Source organism: Poecilia formosa, unplaced genomic scaffold, assembly GCF_000485575.1.
Source record: "Poecilia formosa unplaced genomic scaffold, Poecilia_formosa-5.1.2 Scaffold97, whole genome shotgun sequence".
Taxonomy (NCBI): Eukaryota; Metazoa; Chordata; class Actinopteri; order Cyprinodontiformes; family Poeciliidae; genus Poecilia; species Poecilia formosa.
This window is the reverse complement of record NW_006800036.1, coordinates 1,886,955-1,907,651: the sequence shown is the minus strand read 5'-3', so window position 1 is coordinate 1,907,651 and position 20,697 is coordinate 1,886,955. Positions and strand designations below refer to the sequence as shown.

Below are 20,697 nucleotides of genomic sequence, written 5' to 3'. Positions count from 1 at the left end.
TGACTTTTACATTTAGGAGAGAGGAGCAAAGGCCAGAGTGGAATAAGCAAATAGACTGACTCATTGCAAACATTGTTCATCCTGACCCAATCATTAGGAGTCATTTTCAGTTATTCTCTGTTTCCTTACTACTTCTGCAGCCATTTTGTTTGCAGAAAAATGCCCTATTTAATTTTTTTTTTTATACTCTCGTATAAAAACCACCCGTTCACCTGTCCGACTTCTTGTACATCTGATCACCTGTTCAATGTGTCTCCTTCCGTTTCCTGTTTTCCTTCTAGACTCTGAGAGTAAGAAGAAAAGCCAGCGAACAAGCAGAAGAAAAGTCTGCAGAAAAAACGAGCAAGATGGAAGATGAGGATGAGAATTCCCCTTACAAGCTCTGCAGCTCCGTGGATCTAGACAAGGTGGGTTTTCTTTATATTTGTGGCTGCTAAAGTTGAAGGGGAGAGAAACAGCAAGCGAGTGATGTCCAAACTCCAAGCCAAGTGTTGGGATTGCCAATGGCTGGATGGATTTTGAGTAAGAAAACAAACACAAAAAAAATGTTACTGTAAATTTGCGTTTCAAAAGATAAAACGTATAGAACCACTAAAGACTTTCATATGAAACATCCAGATCTTGTTTTATTTGAGATTTGTGTTGCATTTGGCAGCTTTTTCTTAACAGTTTTCACAAGATTCTCACTTTGTAACTTTGAAATATAAATAAAGGTCTGAGATAAAAAAAAATTTAAAAAAATTCAGCGCTTGCAACTTATAGCAATCAGGGGTTTCTTTGTTCAGATGAAATCAATGCTAATTTGCAAACAAAAAGCTCATCAACGAAACGTATAGACCATTTTCCTTTGGTTGAATCTAATAAAATACCAAACTAGAAAAACCAGCTGAAATCCACAATTTTTAGAAACCCTGTTAAAGTTCATAAAGCCGTCCTTAAAATGTTACAAAGAAACTCTAGCTGCTTGACAGAAATCGAAAGTGGCTTAAGCTTTCCACGGTGCCGTTTCTACATCGGTCTTCTCCACTGAATTGGCTGAATTGAGGATTTAGGCAGCAGGTAAAATAACAGAATATCCCGTTTGGGGTCAACAGCCGTTGGGTTATTGAACCGGGCCGCTCTCAAACGGCTCTCGTGTGTTTGTAGTCTTTGAATTTCCCACACTGTCAAATGGAGGCATGTGCAAACTTGTGAGCAACACACTAGGTACCACCCAATGACATTTCAGAAAACGGGCCTTTAATCCATTTTCATGCAAATGCTAGCATTGTTCACTGCAGAGGTGAGATTGGTTGATTCATTTAAACTGTGTTTTTCCACTAGCTGCTGCAAACCCAGGTCACCACACGCCTCCATGTGTCCATGACAGATTCAACCTGTCTGGCTGGCTTGTTTCGTCTCCAGGCGGCGTTTGTATTAAATAAGAAGCAACAATCTAGACTCTTCGATGTTTTACGAGATGCAGCAAAGGTGTGGCTTACTTCCCCCAAAGCATTTGTCCCGAACAGAGTTCTCGGCTGTTGCTTTGGGGGAAGAAAAACCCCAAAAAACTGTCAAACAGCTGGACACTTCAGCCTTTGCGTTCTCCCAGTAACGTGCGCCCTTTCTTCATGACGCTCCCTTCACAGAGCGGCGATGCGGTTTGATTTCGTCAACCCTGGGTTAACTTCACCAGGCGTTTGTTTAACTCTGCCTACTGCAGCCATCGACCTGCAGACATGTGGTGAAACAGTTTGGCGGGCGCTGCAGTCGGTTTCTCATTCATCTAAAATTTCCCCACTGGGTTCCATGCCAAAAGTGTGTCATGATATTTGTCCTCACTCTGACTCAAGAATGTAAGGTATGTTTTTACACATTGTTAGCTTGTGTTGCCTCTCACGTGACAAACGCATGACGGTTCATATTAGATCACCTGCTTCCTTATGCAAACAAACCTCACCTTTGGAAAAATTAAGACAATAGTTTTCAATTATTAAATTGTGCAGTGGGAAATCATTAAATCAAGTGTATCATTAACATTATAGACATTAACATAATGTGAAGTTTGAACAACATTTATGTATTTTGCCACCCAGTTGCCCAGATAAAATGATTCCAAGGTGAACAATGTTTGCATTGCATGCATGATGGTTAATCCCAGTAAACCAATTAGACACAAAGTGAATGACGATGTATGAGCAGGATTAGCTGGACTTGAAGGATCTGAAGGATTCTTTAAGCATCCTTGTTGTGTTCAAAAGTTGAGAAAATGGTAACAAAAATATTTTTCATGCAACAATCCTGAAGTGTAAAACTATTTAGCCACTTGAACTTCTTTTGGACATGTTGAGCCTCGGACTTTGACACAAACTTCTACTACTAGGAATAAATCTTTTGTAACTGTGGACGCCGCCATTTTAGGAAGGAACAATAAAACTCCACTTTCCATGAATCGTTAAACTTGCACCTGAAGATGGCTTTCGACTAGAGATCATGATGTAGTGCCATTTCACAAGTTTTTGTGAAATGGCATTTGTCCAAAATGGCATTTGAACAAATTTTAAAAAAAGATCAGCAGCCTGGAATAACTATAATTTGAACATTTCCTACATTTTTTTGATTTCTTTTAGAAATGAATAAAAATAAATAAATTAAGAGTTTTTTTTCTGGTTTCACACCGATGGACTGCTGCTTGCTGCAGGGGAACTGTTCTCAGATTAAACTGTTTCTTTAAGATAGCATAGTTACTTTCAGGAAGTTGCAAGAGTCGTGTGCTTTTCTTTACCACATGACAAACATTTTCACTTCTTTTTTTTTTTTTCTTTCCTTGATCAACTGAACGTCGAAACTCGATGGCACATAAAGTATTTTCCTTTGACAAGTAACGCAAAGCAGCTGGTTCACAGAACTCACTCTGCCGCCTTGTGTAATTTCATTTCCTAGCACAGCGCTGTTTTCCTGTTTGAATAACTGATCAGAGCAGTCAGCTAGTTACTGCTGTCACTGGATAGTCGGAGAGAGAGATGTGTCAGATACCTAAGCCGTGTGTGTTTGGGCATATATTTACATGATCTTCACTGTTGAGGTGGATATGGAAATGATCAGAACTTCTCATAACTGTGGTATGTTTGATTTTTCTCTGTGTATATACAAACTCATTGTCATCTGAGGTTTGATCAGTATATTTCAAACCACAATTAAAATTCTTTATGCTTTGCAGATAAAATCAGAATTAAACGCGTTTAGCTTCAGACCAGCTTTCCATCTCACCTCTCCAAGCTGAAGCATTTCTGTAAATGCTACAAAACTGACTACAGCAGCACAACACAGCAGCACGGCCCAAACCAGGCTGGCAGCACGAGGAGCTATAAAATAAAATTGTCAGACTGCCGGCCTTTGGACTCATTGAAAGTCTTTAATTATTACAATCGTTATTGGGCTGAAGTAAACCTGCAGCATCGCACGCAGACAAATGCACTTGCCATGAGACTACTTCCTGGTTTTGGCCTGTTTGGACGTTTAACTCTCTGCTGCCACCTGCTGGAGGGAATATGTAGCTCTTAGTTTAAACTTGGTTGTGCGTCTGTGCAGGATCTGGTGGACTGGCGGAAACCTCTGGCCTGGCAGGTCGGCAACCTGAGGGAGAAATATGATGCATGGGTTCACCAGCCAGTTGACAGACCCATCCGACTATTTGGAAACCCCTTAATGGAAGCTGCGACCAAAACTTCCTGGTAATAAATGTTACTTATTATGCTAAAAATAGCATATTTATCTCCTATGCTGTAGTTTCAGTTTGAAAGATGCATCTTGCTGCAGCAGGCCTACAAATGCATCCTGTTTGTCTTGTTGTTCTTGGAATTTTTAAATATGTTTGAATTTATAAGAGCTAAACTCAACAATATTTGTAACTTAACCACATTATTTTTTTACCTACATATTAAACAAAGTTAAAAGTCTACAAGTTTAAGCATAAAATAACATGACATGAAACCTGTTTAACGTTTTAAGTTTTGTCTTCCCTAATATTCCCTAAAAATCTTAAATTATTTGGCATTTAAAAAAAGGAACTTGTTATTCATCATGTAATGGCATGACCAATGATCTTTTAGTTTAATTTTTTCAAATTTTTTTATAGAAATGAATGAGATGGGGGGGGGAGGGGAAACCAAATACTTTATGTTTGAATGAGCCACATTTTTAAAGTTTTAAAACATATTATTTGGACTGGATGTATTCTCTCTCTCTCTCTCTCACTTAAGGGACCAGTACCAAACAAATGTTGATGAGGGGGGAAAATTATTGAACCAAAATCCTAGCAGACTGTAAATACTGTAGAGTGTTCATTCAGTTCAAATATGACCCTTTTATGATTCTTTCTGGTTTGTTGCTACAGGTACTGGGTCCCAGTTGTCTGGCTTCCTATTGTCTTCTATCTTGGTTGGCACTGCTACACCACCCTGGCTCAGGGCAACACGAGGATAGAGCTCACCTCAGGTGGGACACAGTAGCGTACGACGGTTCTCATGCTGCACAATCATTATGTAAATTTGTCTTCATCGCTGCACGTTTGGATTTGCAGATTTCTCCGTACCAATTCCCAAGCATGTGTTTCCGGTCCTTTTCATGATGGGCTGGTTCTTGTGGACCTTCATCGAGTACTGCATCCACCGCTTCGTCTTCCACATGAAACCGCCGGCTCATAACTACTACCTCATTACGCTACACTTCCTTCTGCACGGGCAGCACCACAAGGTACATCTTTTTCTAATTAATTTCTCTCTCATTAGGTAGAAAAATCTAAACATTTGTTGCAGACTTCCCAAAAATTAAAGCTTCATATTATAGATAACACTTATTATTTTTTTTATTAATTACAACAGCATTTACTGAATCTTATATAATGTTTTTAAACTGATTCAGAAATGTAATTTCTGATCCTTTAATTTTTTTTCAAATCTGTTGCATTAAAACCATAAACTTGAACGGATTTGACATTGATTTTGTGACAAACAGAGAGTGGCTAATAATTATTAGGTGGGTACTCTGAAAGACGAAACGGCTCTGTCAGTCAGTGATTACATTAGGCACAGTTAGGTCACCACTAACAGCAACTTGTTGCTCTGGATTTCCTTTAGGGTGTCTGAGTAAAGAAAGCTGAATGCAAATTCACAGATTTTTCCGCTTGTGTTGTTTCTCTCCAGTCTCCCTATGATGGTTCTCGGCTGGTCTTTCCTCCTGGGTTGGCCTCCATAGTGGTGTCGTTGTTCTACATGTCGCTCTGTAAGACGCTGCCGGAGACCCTCGGCACGTCAGTGTTCGTCGGCGGGCTGTGCGGCTACGTCGTGTACGACATGATCCACTACTATCTTCACTATGGCTCACCAAAGAGAGGCTCATATCTGTACAGCCTGAAAGCTTACCATGTCAAACATCACTTTGAGCACCAGAGATCAGGTGAGCAAATCAGTTTAAGTGTTGGGCAAATTGTTGCCACCACTTCACCTGTAATCAGTTTGGACCTAGATGTGGTTTTGGACTGTAATGATTTATTTTTTTTTATACCTCTTGTAAGCCTTCAACCCAGTTTATAGTTACTATCAAACTGTGGCTGTTCAGTTCACATAACTGCTTTTATAAGGTCTTTTTGACCTCCGGCTCCAAAGTGAATACTTAAGAGTAACATAAGGGGACAAATCCGGTCTAATCTGCACAGGTTATTGTAAAGCAACCCCATTCATAAATTCCTCTCACTTTTTCCCTACTTATTAATTAAATGCTGAAAACCAGTCAAACTTGATTATTTTCCTGTCTCATTTCTGTCACAACGTATCAGTAAAAAAGGTAACTAATATCCCAGCAGCCTTTTATGGCTGGGATGCCTCCTCGTGCCTTAATGTACAATCTGGTGTTGACTTTACTTCCTCTTCCAAAAGTTTTTGCAAAAATTGGATCTTAGTGTTTAGTCCTTTATACAATTTAGAATGATGCAGAATATTGCCATGTTGTGTTCAATGCAGACAAAAGGCGTGTCTTTTGGGCAGGTATAAAGACACATCTTTTGTCTTTATACCAGGTGTGTCCTCTGCTCCAACACACTTGAATCAAATGGCTGAATCACCTGCAGTCCAGCTCTCCAAATAAAGCTGCTGATCTCAATATTTGACTTGGGTGTGTTGAAGCAGAGACATCTGAAAGTTCCAGGACATCAGAACCTTTTAGATTTGAAGACCCCTGGACTAGGAGTCAAGTTGACGGCCCGTTTAAATAATTAATATGTTGCTTTTGTTTTTGATGGTAACCGATTCACTCTATGAACATTTCTATGGTTCTTTAAACTACAATCACTCTGTTCTCTGATCTGATCTGTGACGCTTCTCTCTGCAGGTTTTGGAATCACCACCACGTTCTGGGATCATCCCTTCAACACAGTCATTCCTGACGAGAAATTCTAACGTACGAATGGCTCTCCTCAAGGGCCACTGGACTTATCAGCCTCCCTAATTAATGGCCCGTCCACCTGTTATAACCCCACTGCCCCCAACACCTCCGGCATCCATAATGCTGCGCCAGCCGATGCATCCATACTCACTGTAACGCAATGTTTTCTACAGATCAGCCATATGAATGTGTGAGAACCACTCTGATCCCTATTCTCACTGTGATTGTTTTTGCACTTTTGTGCCAATATTAATCAAGCAAACGTTAAACAGGTTGCCAGTCAGGAGCACGGGGGTTAAGCTTTAATAGTCTTTCAGGATTGCGTGGAAATAATTTTTAAGAAACATTTGAACAGGTAAAAGCACAGAGGGAAAAGAAAGTGATGGACGGTGGGTGGATGTGGCAACGGCTATTGTTGGAGAAAGTGTTTGAGCATCATTCATCTTACCAGTTAAACCAACTTGGGCTAATTCAGTATCCTTCCAGTTTGAAGGTTCGTCTCTCCCTGCAACGAGACCAAACTCGCTGAAACACCTGTGAACAGAAAATATTTGTTTTCAGACGTCCTGATCAACTCCACAGTCGGTCTTTAATTTATTAATCAGCAGGATTGAGGTTTTACTGTAGTTTGCAAGTGTGAGGTGCTGATCCAGATCTTTGAAATGAGCACAATTCCACTGTAAAATTTCCTGTTTTTCTCCCTGTTTGATTTCACAGAAATGTAAAAAAAAAAAAAAAAAAAAAAGTATATATTTTTAAAATGTTTTGTACAAAAGAGGAGATGCTTTCATTGAACGAGTTTGATGTCTGTGAGTCGATGGATGGATTCTGTGTGAGTGGATTTAATGAATGCTTTTAGGTGTCTTAGGGATGGAGCTGAAGGAATGAAGCCAGGCTGGTGGACGTCCTGCTGTGGGGATCTCGGGGTCAAAGGTTACAGGGAATTTTACACTGTTTGTTGGAGGGGCGGGGCGGGGGGAGTTCCCATATTTAAGCAAGGAGGCCAATGAAGACCAGGCACCATAATGACTGTTTTGTTTTTCCCCAAGAAAATTCTAGTATGAGCTGCACAGTTGCAGCTGCTGCCATCTAGAGGCGACCGGTAGAAGTGTTTACTAACGACTCTCCTGATCATAACGAGTAACATTTCTGGAATTGGCCACCACAACAAATTAGGCATAGAAATAGATGTCTACAGTTTTCAGAATAACAGATATTTGACTAAAATACATGTTAGGTTAGTTAAATATAGTTAACAGGAATCATCATTACAAATAAATCACATCCTGCACTGTTGGGTTTAAATTTTTTTATTTTTGGGACCAGAATCTGTCTGGTTGCTTCGAAGACCTCAATATCACAGTGGTGCATTCAGATTGAACTTTTCAGCCTTCATTGAGGCACAAGAGCCTTACAGTTTTGTGCCCGTGTTTTAGCATCTTTGGTTCCACTTCAGTGTGAAGCTCCTTGTTTGTTAGACCCCCTCGGATCCCTGCAGAGGGTGACGATTGAGCGATCTGACTCAACAGCAGGACGTCCTGACGGCGGCTGGCCGAGCTTCAGCCGACTCCCTCGGCACAGCAGAGAAAGGAGAGCAGACAACTTAAGAGCAGAACAAAATTAACTCGAATAATTTACAAGCATAGCACATGCAAAAGTCTCTTACAAAACTGTTATGCAAAGTTTCAGCCTTTACAAGCTTGATTGTATAAAAAGAGCATCTATTTTAGATGACCCAAAGTTATCACAGTTGCATTTGTTTTCTCAATAAAAATGTGAAGCAATAAGTCTTATTGAGGGCGAACAGGGATGAGTTGTAACTGATCCGTCACCAAAAATGTGTCATTTTGCCTTTTTTCCTTTCTTTATAGATTGTAAAAATGTCAAGATTTCACTTAAGAGTTGATTGAATCTGAACTCTGAACAGTGGGGTCTTTTTATTCCAAAGAACCAAAATATACAAATGTGTATTTTTGATGTCTATTAATTTTAAAGACATACTAATCTTATTTATGTGGAAAACTAAAACTCGTGATTTTCACTCGTCTTTTTTTTTGTGCTAAAAGAAATGCAGCAGGAATTTTCAATAATCTGTTTACTTTGAGTTTTAAATTTCTATGCAAATGTAGACATGTTTGTAAATAAACGTCTGTATATTTCTGACACTGGTCTTTCCTGTGATTCATTTACATAACAGATCATATCTCATAAACAGGTGCAGCTCAAATATTTGAAGAATGGAATCTCTGGGTGCCACACCCGAAACTGCTAATTAACAGCCTGATATTTCTGCTTAAAATATCCTTTTGTATTTCATTATCTATAAGCCATAATCTCACTACAAGACTTTGGCCATTGGCCATCTCCAGTGGTCTTTAGGTGGAAGGTGGGCTACATCCTGGATGATCACCTCGCTCCAAAGAAAAAGCGTGCAGCTGTCATCGCTTTGCATCAAAAATGACCTCAACAACTTCAAGGTGACATTCAGCTGCAGTGAAGAAATCTTAAGGATATCCAAGAGTGTCCAGCAAGAACCGCGATTAAGTTTATCAGCAGGAGGCCAATAAACTGCATCTCCACCAGCGCAGAGCTTGCTCAGCCTCGGCAGCAAGTGGGTGTGAGAGCACAGTTGAGGTCAAAAGCTTTGGACAAGAAACGCAGCAAAGAAGCCAACTCTATAGGGAGTACAAAGATGAACTGCAGAAGACTGGTCCAAATGCAAGAACACAGGCGTCCTGGACGAGTGGTCAGGAAAATCCAGACTTTAACTCAAATGAGAACTTGTGGCCATTACCTCCAAACAAAGGTAAGACGAGAATGGGTCACGTATCGGACAGGATTTGCTCTAGAAGTTGATAGCATTGACATTCGAATGGCAGGCAGGATGGAACAACCTGTGATTAAAATTTTTGCAATTTTTACTTTTTAAATTATTTTTAATTAAAAAAAAAAAAGGTGCAATGAGAATTAAGAGAGTACCAATTTGACAGACTGCAGGAAGTCATCAGATTTCTTTGGGTCAAAATATGAGGGAGCAAAAACTTAAGCTCACTTCTAGCATTCAGGTGCCCATTTATCTATTACAATTACAAGTCTATTAATGTATCTATAATTTTCTTCCTCATTTAAAATGACAGCAAGTATTTATTATTAACATCATCATCATTCTCTTTAGTTAAAGCTGATATTTTCATTTCTTCAGACGGTCACACTCAGTGGTTCACTTAACTTGGTGTCTTGCTCCAAAGTCTCAGGGACCATTAGAGCATTGCTGGGTGGCAGCATGGTGCTCCTGGTATATCTGATGTTGTCATGGGGTTTGGGAGGGGTGAACCAACCTCCTCCAGGTTAGAAACTGAACTGGACAAACCCCCTAAACACACAAAATTTTATTTTTTTCAAATTTTTGATTTTCTTTTAAAACGGTATAAAATGGGAGGCTGCCTGCCGCCAGAGGTTGTGGACCGAGCATGCTTTATTTCACAAACATCTTAAGGATCTTTAAGTTTTTTTTATTTGTTTTTAATAATTTCAACAGCAACAACAAAAAATCTACTCATTGCAGACGTTATTTCAGCGAGTGTCAGCTGTGGGGCAGTAGGACCCTGAGCTACTACTGCAGCTGTAAAACCGGCAGCTGGCAGGAGGGAGGAGTCTGAAACAAAACCAAACAACCGTCCACGCCCTGCAGAGCCAGAGAAGTTCCTCCGCATTCCTGTCCAACAAACCCGCACACATCAACACCACGCTGAGTGAAAGCTGGGAGGAAGCACTGTCTGGAGCTGGGTAAGAGTCTGCAGACGGACTTCCCTCTGGTTTCTACTCAGACGGTGCTGCCTTCATGCTGCCTTCTGCTTATGTGCATTCAGACAGGAGTTTGCGGAGGGCCTGACGAAGGACTGGAGAGCAGAACCACCCCAACATCATCGTCATCATCATCAGCGCCCTACCAGGTATAGTATTTCCTGACTCATCCTCTTCCTCACCCCGAAACGCCGTTCTGAGTGTCAACAGAATCTGTTCAGGAGCACTTCAGAGGCAGCAGGAAGTGTTTAACCACTTTCAGTTCACTCTGTGTGTCTTAAAGTTACGGCGCAGTCACAACACGGGTTTTATCTGGATCCGGCGTTTCACTGAAAGACACGCAGCTTCCTGAAGAATTCAATGCCGATCCGTGTCTCGTGTCTGCAGCCACCACTGAAATACCAGCAAATGTAAAGTTGGCTCAGGGTCACATGCAAATCTATATGGCTCCCCATGTCGCTATGAAAGAGCAGATGATGCAAATGAAAATTAGGACTGTTATATGACTATACACCAATATGTAATTGCTGCAGCCTAAATTCTATCAGAGGATGGTAAAACCTCTAATCAATGTGGAGGACAAAACTGGTTTAAAAGCAGCCATTAATGGCTGCAGACTGGTAATAACACGGTTATGACAACTTGAGGTTTTGCTGTTGAAGTAAAATTGTTTTCTGTTGTTTTGAAACCAGAAAATGATACGAAATGTATTGTGGCCTTAGGTCTTTCCTTTTATTCATCTAACATGTCAACATAACAAGCTGCACTGTGTTTCTGTTATGTCAGCTACCATATATTATGATTTGTATTGGTTTTACTAACATGCAAACCCAAATGAATAATTTAAATTCCTCGACCTTAAAAGAAATTATGGCATCAGCGTACATAAATAGAAACTGCTGAAGCTTCCTCTTCTTCACCTGGATTGGTTAAGCGTGGAACAGGGTGGCTTTTTCACTTTTTAAAACAATTATATATCAATTAGTTCTTGTGAAGATAATCAGCGAGATGAAAGAAATGCTGGTAAAAATTCTAATTCATTTGTTGAACGTGTCTGAATTTGTTGCCACTTCTGAAAATCTGAAGACCAAACAGACTGTGGAGATGTAGCTGCACAGATGTCTTGTTGGAGAATAATAGTGACAGGGGTATAAATGTTCACTTTGGTTGTGGTTTGCTTCCAGTCTCACCATGAGTAAGGCAGCTGACGATGGCGGTGTGCCTGGTGGTCGAGGTGAACCCGCGCAGCAGCTGGGTGGGGAGGCTGCGGGCGGGAAGCTGGCGAGCAAACTGAGCGCCTCCTCCTTTACGCCAGGCTGGACCAAAGTCAGCTGCCCCTGCTGTGCCTCAGAGCGGGTCGAGCCGCTGGTTCTGGTGAAGCTCGGACAGAAGGCCGTCCCCGAGACGAAACGCTGGCTCATCAAACTGATCGGCGCTCCTCAGAAGGACGGAGGTAAGGTCTCAGTTTCCAGCGGCTCCCTGGATGAAATAAAAAAAAAACACATACAGCAGATTAAATGTTTAACGAGGATCGCAGTGTTGCAGCAAATCAATCGAACAGATGAATCGTTCCAGGAACAGGATGGATTTAGTCTGCATCAAATTTCTCACAGAATACAGCAAACAAGTCAAACAAACTAAGTTGCTAACGCCGGGTTCTTACTTTTGAAACGCTCGCTCCAGGAGCCGGGTTATTGGCTCACCCAGGCGAGGACGCCACAGGCAACATCATCGTGTTGTCTGCGCCGCGCTGTACGTTACTGCGAGCCACGGAGGAGCTGGGTCTGTGCAAGATCTACCACACCGGTGAAATGGAGGCCTTCGCTTACAACGACAGAGACAACTTCAGAAATTCAGGTAGATGAATCAGACATGTATCCTGATGCAACATATGGAGTGTCTTATATTTAGGGTTAGGACTGAAATAAGTGATGGTGTTCATTAAGCAAAGAAAATGCATCATACTTTTATAGCAATCTTTAAAAAAAGATGTGGGTTTTTTTTTCCCTCCTAGGGACCACTGTGTGGCACAACACAAAGGAACCCTTCATGGTTTCACTATGGAGGGTCACTTTTAATTGATTTGTTGCATAGGTTGTCAATTGTTGCCAGAAGAAAATAATTACATTTAGAGTTTATTATTACATATTTAATTGGAAGAACTGCATTCAGATAATGATCTGGTCCTCAACATCACGTTTGCTTTATGCTACTCTATGATCAAAGTTAACGGTAATCCTCTACAACAAGCTACACCAGCTATCAGTTCTCTGGGAATTATATTGTTTTGGTACCAAACCTTTCTTTGAATCTGAAAAACTGTTATTTTTGTTTTCTTTAGTGTTTTTAGCAGACTAAGTAATTAGGACAAATTTGTGACCCATTAAAAACAGAATTTGCAGAGTTTTGCCTCCTGAAAAAAACTTAAACAAATTCCTGGAATCCGATGTTTAACATAGTGAGTGAACATTTAAGGAAGCAGCAGCCATAACGCTGCTGCCAAGCAATTATCTCTGTGCATGTGCAGACATCATCAGGCCGCAACCTTGTGACAACTAGTCCACATTTGGAAATGGCAGCAGTAACTGCATCTACGTTTGTATTTTATCTTACCCCCAATGAGGTTTTGTGACTCACCTGAGATAATAAACCTGGTTGTAAATATTAAAACCATTAGTAGCAGCTCTGCTTCAGACATAGAAAACCAGCTTATTCATATGATGGCTCTACATAAGTTTGACGTTTCCAAACTCAACTTTCCAGAATTCCCTTTCCCTGAATGTCCATTTCAAAACATAAAAAAAAACTGAAGTTCACCATGAATTTACTGAAAATATATCCACAGTAGAATGGGTTTTATATGAAGTCTGGGGAAATAACTGGAAAGAAGAACAAAGAGAAGACTGGAAATACTTTAAGGATAAAAGGAAGGAAGGACAGAACAAGACATAAAAGGAAACATAGAAAGAAATAAGAAACGAAGTGGGTAGAATACAAAGGAGGGTTTCCCTCATGTGTATTATAAGCCTGGCGGGCCATCAGGCTTTACTTGTGCTGTCGGTAATGTTACACAATTTTAAGTATTGTGTAACATGTGTAACAGACAACATGGAGGTGTTTCTAACATTGGCTGAGCGACAGTACATCATAAAGTACGAGCTGGACGGTCTGCGGGCCCAGAAGGACCTGAGGATACCCGGCCTGCCCGACAGCTGCACACTGCAGAAGAGAGACAACATCTGTGAGTAGCATCATTGTGTTTCATATCAACACAGAGAAAGAAGACACTCACATGGTACTGAATCATTTCCCATTTCCTCCAACACAAAAGACAATCTACCAGTGTTTGCTTGGATTTAAGTCTCCTGAGATGAATAATGCTGGTTCTACAGCCTGCTGGGGCTTTTGAATTTAACACCCCAACCCTGTTTGTGTAAAATTGCTTTCTTTATAGCAATAGCAAGCTTTTGTGTTCTTCCTCTTTTCCCCTCCCAGGCAACCCCCAAATAAACATAATTTATCCAATAAAGCCATAATCCTTCTCCTGGTGTCCAAACCACCCATCAGGCCTGGTTTCTTAAAGAATCCAAACTGAGTTGTGTATCTGGTCTGATCATTTCTAATCTTGTCAGTTTCAATCAAAACTAACATCTTCTGCTATGTCACAATCTGGAAAAAATGTGAATCAGTTGTAGCAGATCTTGCTACAACCGATGTATCATGTTCCTCCCTGTATGCATCTTATTCCCCTCTCTTCTGCCTTAGATGTTTGACCCCAGGTGGCAGAGATGGAAAGTTTGATACCAGTCGTGAGCTGTTTTTTGCTGCTCTTGGCCTTGCAGGGTGCGGTCTATGTCCTGGAAGAACCGGCCTTGTCTCCATAGCTGATATGACAAATCTTTATTACTCTCTTACTGTTTTTTTTATTTATCATACAACTATTGTGTAATGCAAGCTGATAACTTCAGTTTGGAGATTGCGCATCAATGAGAGGCTGAATTGTTAGTTTATTATAACAAGTACTAGATTAACACCAAAAGGTAGTTTTGGTTGAGTGATTAACATTCTTTGTCCTTAAATATTAATCGAACTCTTAAGAATTTGGCCTCGGTCTTGGAAGAACCGGCACTGACTCCATGCCTGCCAGAAACCATAATCTCGTCATCCTGCCTGGATACCTCTACTTGGTTCAGCTTCAACATTCCTCCCATCTGATGGATTCTGTCTTGTTTCTTATAGACATTGATTCCTCCTCTCCAGACTCTCCTCCGCTTGCTTCCTTCTCTCAGTAGAGATCAGAGTATTGTCTGCAAACAACAGAGTCCACTTGAACTTCCACCATCAACTTCCATCACCACTGCTTACACAATGTATTTTCACACATTGTGAGAATACATTTTGACATAGCCTGTCACTCCTACAATCTCATCACCACCTCACTATCCTCAGCTGCCATGCACCACCCTCAGACATTACTTTTCCTCCCCTGACCTTCCTATAAATGACCACAGATCATTTGGACTATGTGGTTCTGCAGGGCAGAAGCTAGGACAAGTTGGTGTCGTCGTAGACACGTTTCCTCTCCACAACCCGGACAAGCTTAAGGACCTAAGTGAATCTTGGTACTCTGGGAATCAACTGACTCAGCCACTGGGTATGTCAATATAAGTTTACACTTAAAACAATCTTCTAACTTCCAAAAGAGTGCATGACTAGATTAGCTGACAAAAATTTAACACTAATGCAGTACACGCCTTCTGTCCTTTTTCCCAGACAAAGTTAACGAGTATTTTGGTAGTTCTGTGGCCTTCTACTTCAGCTTCCTCGATTTCTACACCTGGTCTCTCCTTCCACCGGCAATACTGGGCCTGTTCATTGCATATTTCTCAAGTAGGTTTGGCGAGTTGTACTAATGGTTTTATGGCTTCATTTAGTGAAATCTATTTCACTGATTACAAGAATATCTGGTGCCTTGTGGCCTGAAATAAGATATCCAGAGTTAAACATTTTCATCAGGACCTTGATGTTTGTCTTGTTTTGGATCTAGTAGAATCAAGCAAAGGATATTGATTTACATAATCTAAAAATATGTACCTGCCCATTACAGGAGAGGTTCAGAGGGAGATGCTGCAGTCAGTCTCTGGGTCTCAGGAGGAGGAAGTCCAGGATGAACCAGATCCTCTCATCAGCGGCCACATGCTTCAGGCCGTGTTCAGCATGCTCTGGTCCACGGTTGTCATAGAGCTGTGGAAACGCCGCAGTTCCACACTGTCGTACCAGTGGGGCACACTGAACCTTGCAGAACGCTTCGCAGAGCCACGGCCGGGTTTCCATGGCGACCTCGGGGTCAACCCTGTGACCGGTCGTGTGGAGCCACTGTTCCCCGAATGGAAGAGGGACCTGCGTATGGCGCTGGTGTCTGTACCGGTGGTGGGGCTGTTCCTAGGTACGTTTCCCAACAACAACCAAAGTGCGAGTCAAAGTGCTTCAGGTGTCTGATACACACGTTGCATTTCATCCTGCAGGACTGGTGGTTCTGGGAATGATGTGTTTCTACTGGGCAGAGGCCCGGGTGAAGTGGCTGCACAAAGACTGGGACTCCATGATATCTCAGACTTTCCTCTACGTGCCCTCAGTGCTCCACATTGTTTACACAAATATGCTTGCCACAGTTTACAGGACAGTTGCCACGTCTCTGACGGAATATGGTGAGATGCATGAAGAAAACATATCGGGGAGAGGAAATTTATTAATGCAGTAAAAATATCTATCATCTTAGGAAGGAGTCATGTGTTAGAGATAGTCTATGTAATTTCTTTTGTCTAAGAAACTCAAACTGTAATTCTTTCCTTAGAGAATCACAGAGAGGAGTCTGCCTACGACAACCATCTGACAGGCAAAATCTTAGTGGTTAGTTCTCTTTCTCTTTTGCTTTCTGGATATTTGTCCATTTTTAGCTCCAACCAGTCGACACTAATATGACTCTTTCCTTTTACCTTTCAGTTCACCTTCTTCAATAACTTTGCAGTGCTCTTCCATATTGCCTTCTTCAAGCAGGATGTGCCGCTGCTTCGAAAGGTAACAAAGATCTTCAGCCCAGCACTAGAGGGGCTGTGTCCAAGAAAACATTTCCTATTGTGATTTATAGAAACTTATATTCCAATTTTTGTTTATCAGATGGGGGACATGAATCTACTTTGCTTTAGTGTCTTTGCAATCTAATTTCTTTTTCTTCTCGAGGAAAGAAGTTTTTTTTTTACTTTTAATCTAAGTTAAAACTATATATAATTAAGAGATTTTTCTTTGTTTATTTCATGGGATCATTAATTTATTGCTCCCTAACTTTCTACAAAGATTTATACTTTTTGTAAGTTGCAGGACTTTGATTACAAATGAGCTAATTCATGAGTGACCACAAGATATACATTCAGACTTTCACACGCTGTTTCGATCTGTTTAAAGCGTTTAGCTTCTTTGCTGATCATCACTCAGCTGGTGAACCAGGTAACAGAGGTGGTCATACCTTTCCTTGTGGACCGATTCATTAGCGCCCCCCACAGGTCAGAGAGGGAAGACGACCCAAAAGAGGACAAATTTCGGAACCAAGGCACCCTGCCTACTTTTCCGGTGAGTGCTCCGAATCGCATTAATCATCTCATAACCAGGCTTTGATTAAAAGCAAACTACCAATCTGCTTTTTCAACCACAGGGGCTGTTTGCAGAGTACATTGAGCTGCTGGTGCAGTTTGGGTATTTGAGTCTTTTCTCCTGTGTGTTTCCTTTGACTGCTGTTCTGCTGCTCCTCAACAACCTAACAGAAATCAGATCAGACGCTTACAAAATTTGCAAACTCTTCCGCAAACCCTTTTATCCTCCTGTGGCCAGTATGGGTGTGTGGAAGGTCAGCTGCAGTAAAAAAAAAAACATATTAAAATCCAAAAACCAAATTTGTAGACCTCTGCTTATATCAGAGTCTTCCGTTTTAGGTTGCCTTTGAGGTCTTGAGTTTTGTGTCAGTGGTGTCCAACTGTTGGCTGCTGCTGCTGTCTCCGCGTCTGCAGAAGACGAGTCAGGAGGCCGGGATGAGCGGCAGCCACCTTCTGGTGGGGGCTGTTATGGTGGAGGTAAGAGCGAAGGTGGGATCCCAAATAATCCCTTCGTTGATGTCCGCTGGTGTAATTTTATCTCTGTGTATTTGCAGCATGTCCTGATATTAGTAAAGGTGATCATGGCTGCCCTGATACCAGATGAGCCTGACTGGATCCGGAAAAAGAGGGAGCATATTGAGTACACGTCCATGCAAGCCCTCCGACAGCAGGTTAGCTACGTTTAATTGACTTTACCACAGACTTGGCTTTTTTTCTCAGCTTTCTGAAGTATTTTGCTTATATTTTCCAGAAGCTGAACGTTCAAGAGTCCTAATTTTGTTTCAAGATTGAAGTAGTGCTCAATGCCTCTGGAGGTAAAACCAAAGAGGGACAACAGAACTCAAGAGTGGCCTATATCGCCCCACAGCTGTGACTTTGCTCCAAGTGTTCTTGTTGACTTTACTAATTCACATAGTGCTTTTGCTATTTAAACACGTGACATTTTATGCATACTGCAAGTGCAATTAACAAAAGCAGCTAAGAGTGTTTTTATCCTTAAAAATGCAGGAAATGGATTACCACGACTGCATTTACTGCATAGGAGTCTTATGAGAGATTTTACTAAGGATACAGATTATACAGTTAATATTTGAAAAACGGACACAGTATTGGAAGTTACTTGTGCCAAAAACAGGCAGAATATTTGCCTCATTGCTGCCACCTGGTGACAAAAGGCAGTTAGTGTCCAGGATTTATAGCAAGAGGATATCATTAAAAGGAAAGAGTGAGCTGACTTTAAAGTTGCTTTTAGCAATATCTGATGTACATCATCCTTACCCAGGTATTTAAATAATAATAATAATAAAGTTACCAGGGATTCCTCTAGTTATGCTGTAATAACTATTGGTGCATCTCAATGCAATGCATGCTCCAAAACATTATGACCACAAACATTCCATCTCTCGTAAGCGTAATAACAAGACCCCACCATATGAAATTGTAACTTTGCAGAACTAATATCTGAGAGACCCTCCGTAATACAGTTCATGCCGCTTCTCACACACTAAACCACTTAATTTTAATGTCCAAAAACCATTTATAGGCTAAGGGATTATTTTTATTCTGATTCTCATCGAACAAGAAGAGTTGCATTATTGTGTCTAGATACAACCTTTGAATTGGACATCCAACAATCTGACTTTCAAATAATCTCTTAAGGGGGTTTTAAGTAGGAGGTCTCCACATTTTTAGGAGGTATTTTTTTTCCTGGAAACTTAGCTGCTAGATGATTTTCAATCTAAGCACCAGTACAATAACTTGAATAAAACGACAGATACACGTGTTAAATAAATGAAAGCATTTTAAAATAGTTATCTACATTTTTAATCAATTTATTGAAACAGATTTAAAAAAATCTTTTATTCAATTTTATCCATCGAAAGTATTCGCCAGCAAGTTAAGCAATGCCAAAGGGAAGATGATCGGTATGCTCTGCCACGAAGTTTCTCTGCAGGTTACCAGTCAGATTTTACTATGCTAAAATTATTTCATGATTGACTGTACCACAGAAAACAAAATAAACCAAACCCTACAATATTTCTATGTGATTTTTACTAAAAGAATTCAAAAGGTGAATTCATGCTTTGAAAATTAACTATGTTGAGTTGGCATTTGTCAAGTCGCTGCTAAATAGTTATTCATATCTACTGAATTGAGACCCTTGGTTGAAACAATTGATAGTTTTTATTCAATTCTTTAGACCTTGCTATTAAGTTTAAAGGTTTAGACATTGTACAACAACATGGAGATTTCCAAAAAGCCTCTCAAAAGAAAGGCAAAAATGTTTCAACAGTACAGTTTTAAATCTGGAACACTAATTTATTTTTATAAAATAAATAAGTAAGCAATGTGGGATAGGATGACATTTGTATTTCAATTTATTTTATTCCCATTAGTTTTTAAGTCTTATTGTTGGAAAAAAAAAAAGTACTACTATCTTGAATTCATATGTAGTGGGAAAAGGTTTTCTTTGCCTTCTGCACCGCTGCAAAACTGAAATGCCAATAGCTTTTCCTCAAATCTGCTTGGTATTCAACTGCTTGGAATAATACACTTGAAGGTCGATTAATAAAAGGTATAAAATGCTTTAAAAACTCTAAAACTGGGCAGGTACACAGTAGAGTACCTTAACATAAATCACCACTTAAGCCATAAACGCGCATCTCACAGAACAAAACCCATACTGCTAATATATGACAGGATTTACTTACAGAGTATTGTCCGTGGGCTTTATGGTCGCTTCCAAGGAGTGAATATTCTTCCTTCTCAAAGTCGAAACACGAAGTTACAAATTTGTCAAATTTCCGGCGCCATATTGGCTTATGTTAGCTAACAGCTAGCTTATGCCGGCGGCAACCTAACAGCTAGCTGTTTTTTAGCTCCGCTTTATATCGGATTGATTATACTGATTATAATTGATCAGTTAAAAGTTTAATTTGTTACATTTTCACATACTCCGTTGTTTACTTGACGTAAACGACAGAATCAAGTATCGACACTGAAGTTAACATAAGTTTGTTGCACCGTAGTCATGGACTACACAAAAACTACGGAAGAGGATTGGACAAACTAAAATAGTAAAGTATTTTTTTTTTTTTTTTTACTATTTTCAATTAAGGTTGTCTTCTTAAATATCATTTATGAAAACATTTGCATTCTATGTTTCCGGTGTCAATAGGAAATTAATGCTATCGGAAGAGACCAAAGATGTGCAGTGATATTGTTTTTAATATTTTTGTTTTATTTTTTTTTTGTTTGTTTGTTTGTTTGTTTTGTCTGTGCATCAATTTTCCAGTTCTATGGCCCCAACTGCATTAACGTAAAGTCAAATAATGTATGTTGTTATCATGTCGAGTTCACAGATGATGGGTTTAATTTGCTATATTTAAGGTGCAGTTTTAAAACCGTCAGTCGGTTTTTGTATATTTGTTCAATTTTGACTGTTATTGTATTTAAGTGTTAGTAGTCTTTTTAGCCAGCAGGCGTCGCCACACACTGACCTTTATGATGATTTTGCTTGTAACATGCAATCCTTGTGATTGGTGGTTGCAGGTCTGGCGAGATCCTTTCAACCTGCTGCAGCTGTAGATTTGCAGACTTAACACAAAATACGGATGTGAGTGTACATGCGTGTGGATGTGTGCCGGGTGCGTGGTGAGGTGAGGGGATGTGTAGATGAAGACAATCTGACTGACTGGAAGGTCAGGTTTTAAAAGCTGGCAGTGTTTGCTGGTTGTAATAATAAACTCACTTAAAAATATGTTTATAGTGACGTGTGTGTCTTTAAAGAATTAAAGTTACTAATTGTAATTTAAACCCTATTCTT

At 40.3% G+C, this 20,697-nt stretch overlaps 2 protein-coding genes across 2 annotated transcripts; both read left to right on the top strand.

Moving 5' to 3' along the window:
- The first annotated feature begins 261 nt into the window (after positions 1-261).
- LOC103142526 (fatty acid 2-hydroxylase-like) lies at positions 262-8,437 on the top strand. Its single transcript, XM_016674584.1, has 6 exons — positions 262-407; positions 3,571-3,713; positions 4,376-4,476; positions 4,562-4,734; positions 5,184-5,436; positions 6,367-8,437. Exons 1-6 carry the CDS (start codon positions 348-350, stop codon positions 6,432-6,434), a joined length of 798 nt encoding a protein of 265 aa, XP_016530070.1. The 5' UTR covers positions 262-347; the 3' UTR covers positions 6,435-8,437.
- A 1,627-nt stretch (positions 8,438-10,064) lies between these two features.
- On the top strand, positions 10,065-20,631 carry ano10b (anoctamin 10b). The gene is made up of 16 exons (XM_007558596.2): positions 10,065-10,206; positions 10,290-10,373; positions 11,409-11,677; positions 11,908-12,081; positions 13,328-13,465; positions 14,762-14,878; positions 14,998-15,114; positions 15,332-15,670; positions 15,750-15,932; positions 16,079-16,134; positions 16,228-16,302; positions 16,687-16,851; positions 16,934-17,125; positions 17,211-17,348; positions 17,426-17,542; positions 17,623-20,631. The coding sequence occupies exons 3-16, from the start codon at positions 11,416-11,418 to the stop codon at positions 17,644-17,646; spliced, it is 2,097 nt and encodes a 698-aa protein (XP_007558658.1). The 5' UTR covers positions 10,065-10,206; positions 10,290-10,373; positions 11,409-11,415; the 3' UTR covers positions 17,647-20,631.
- The last annotated feature ends 66 nt before the right edge of the window (positions 20,632-20,697 follow it).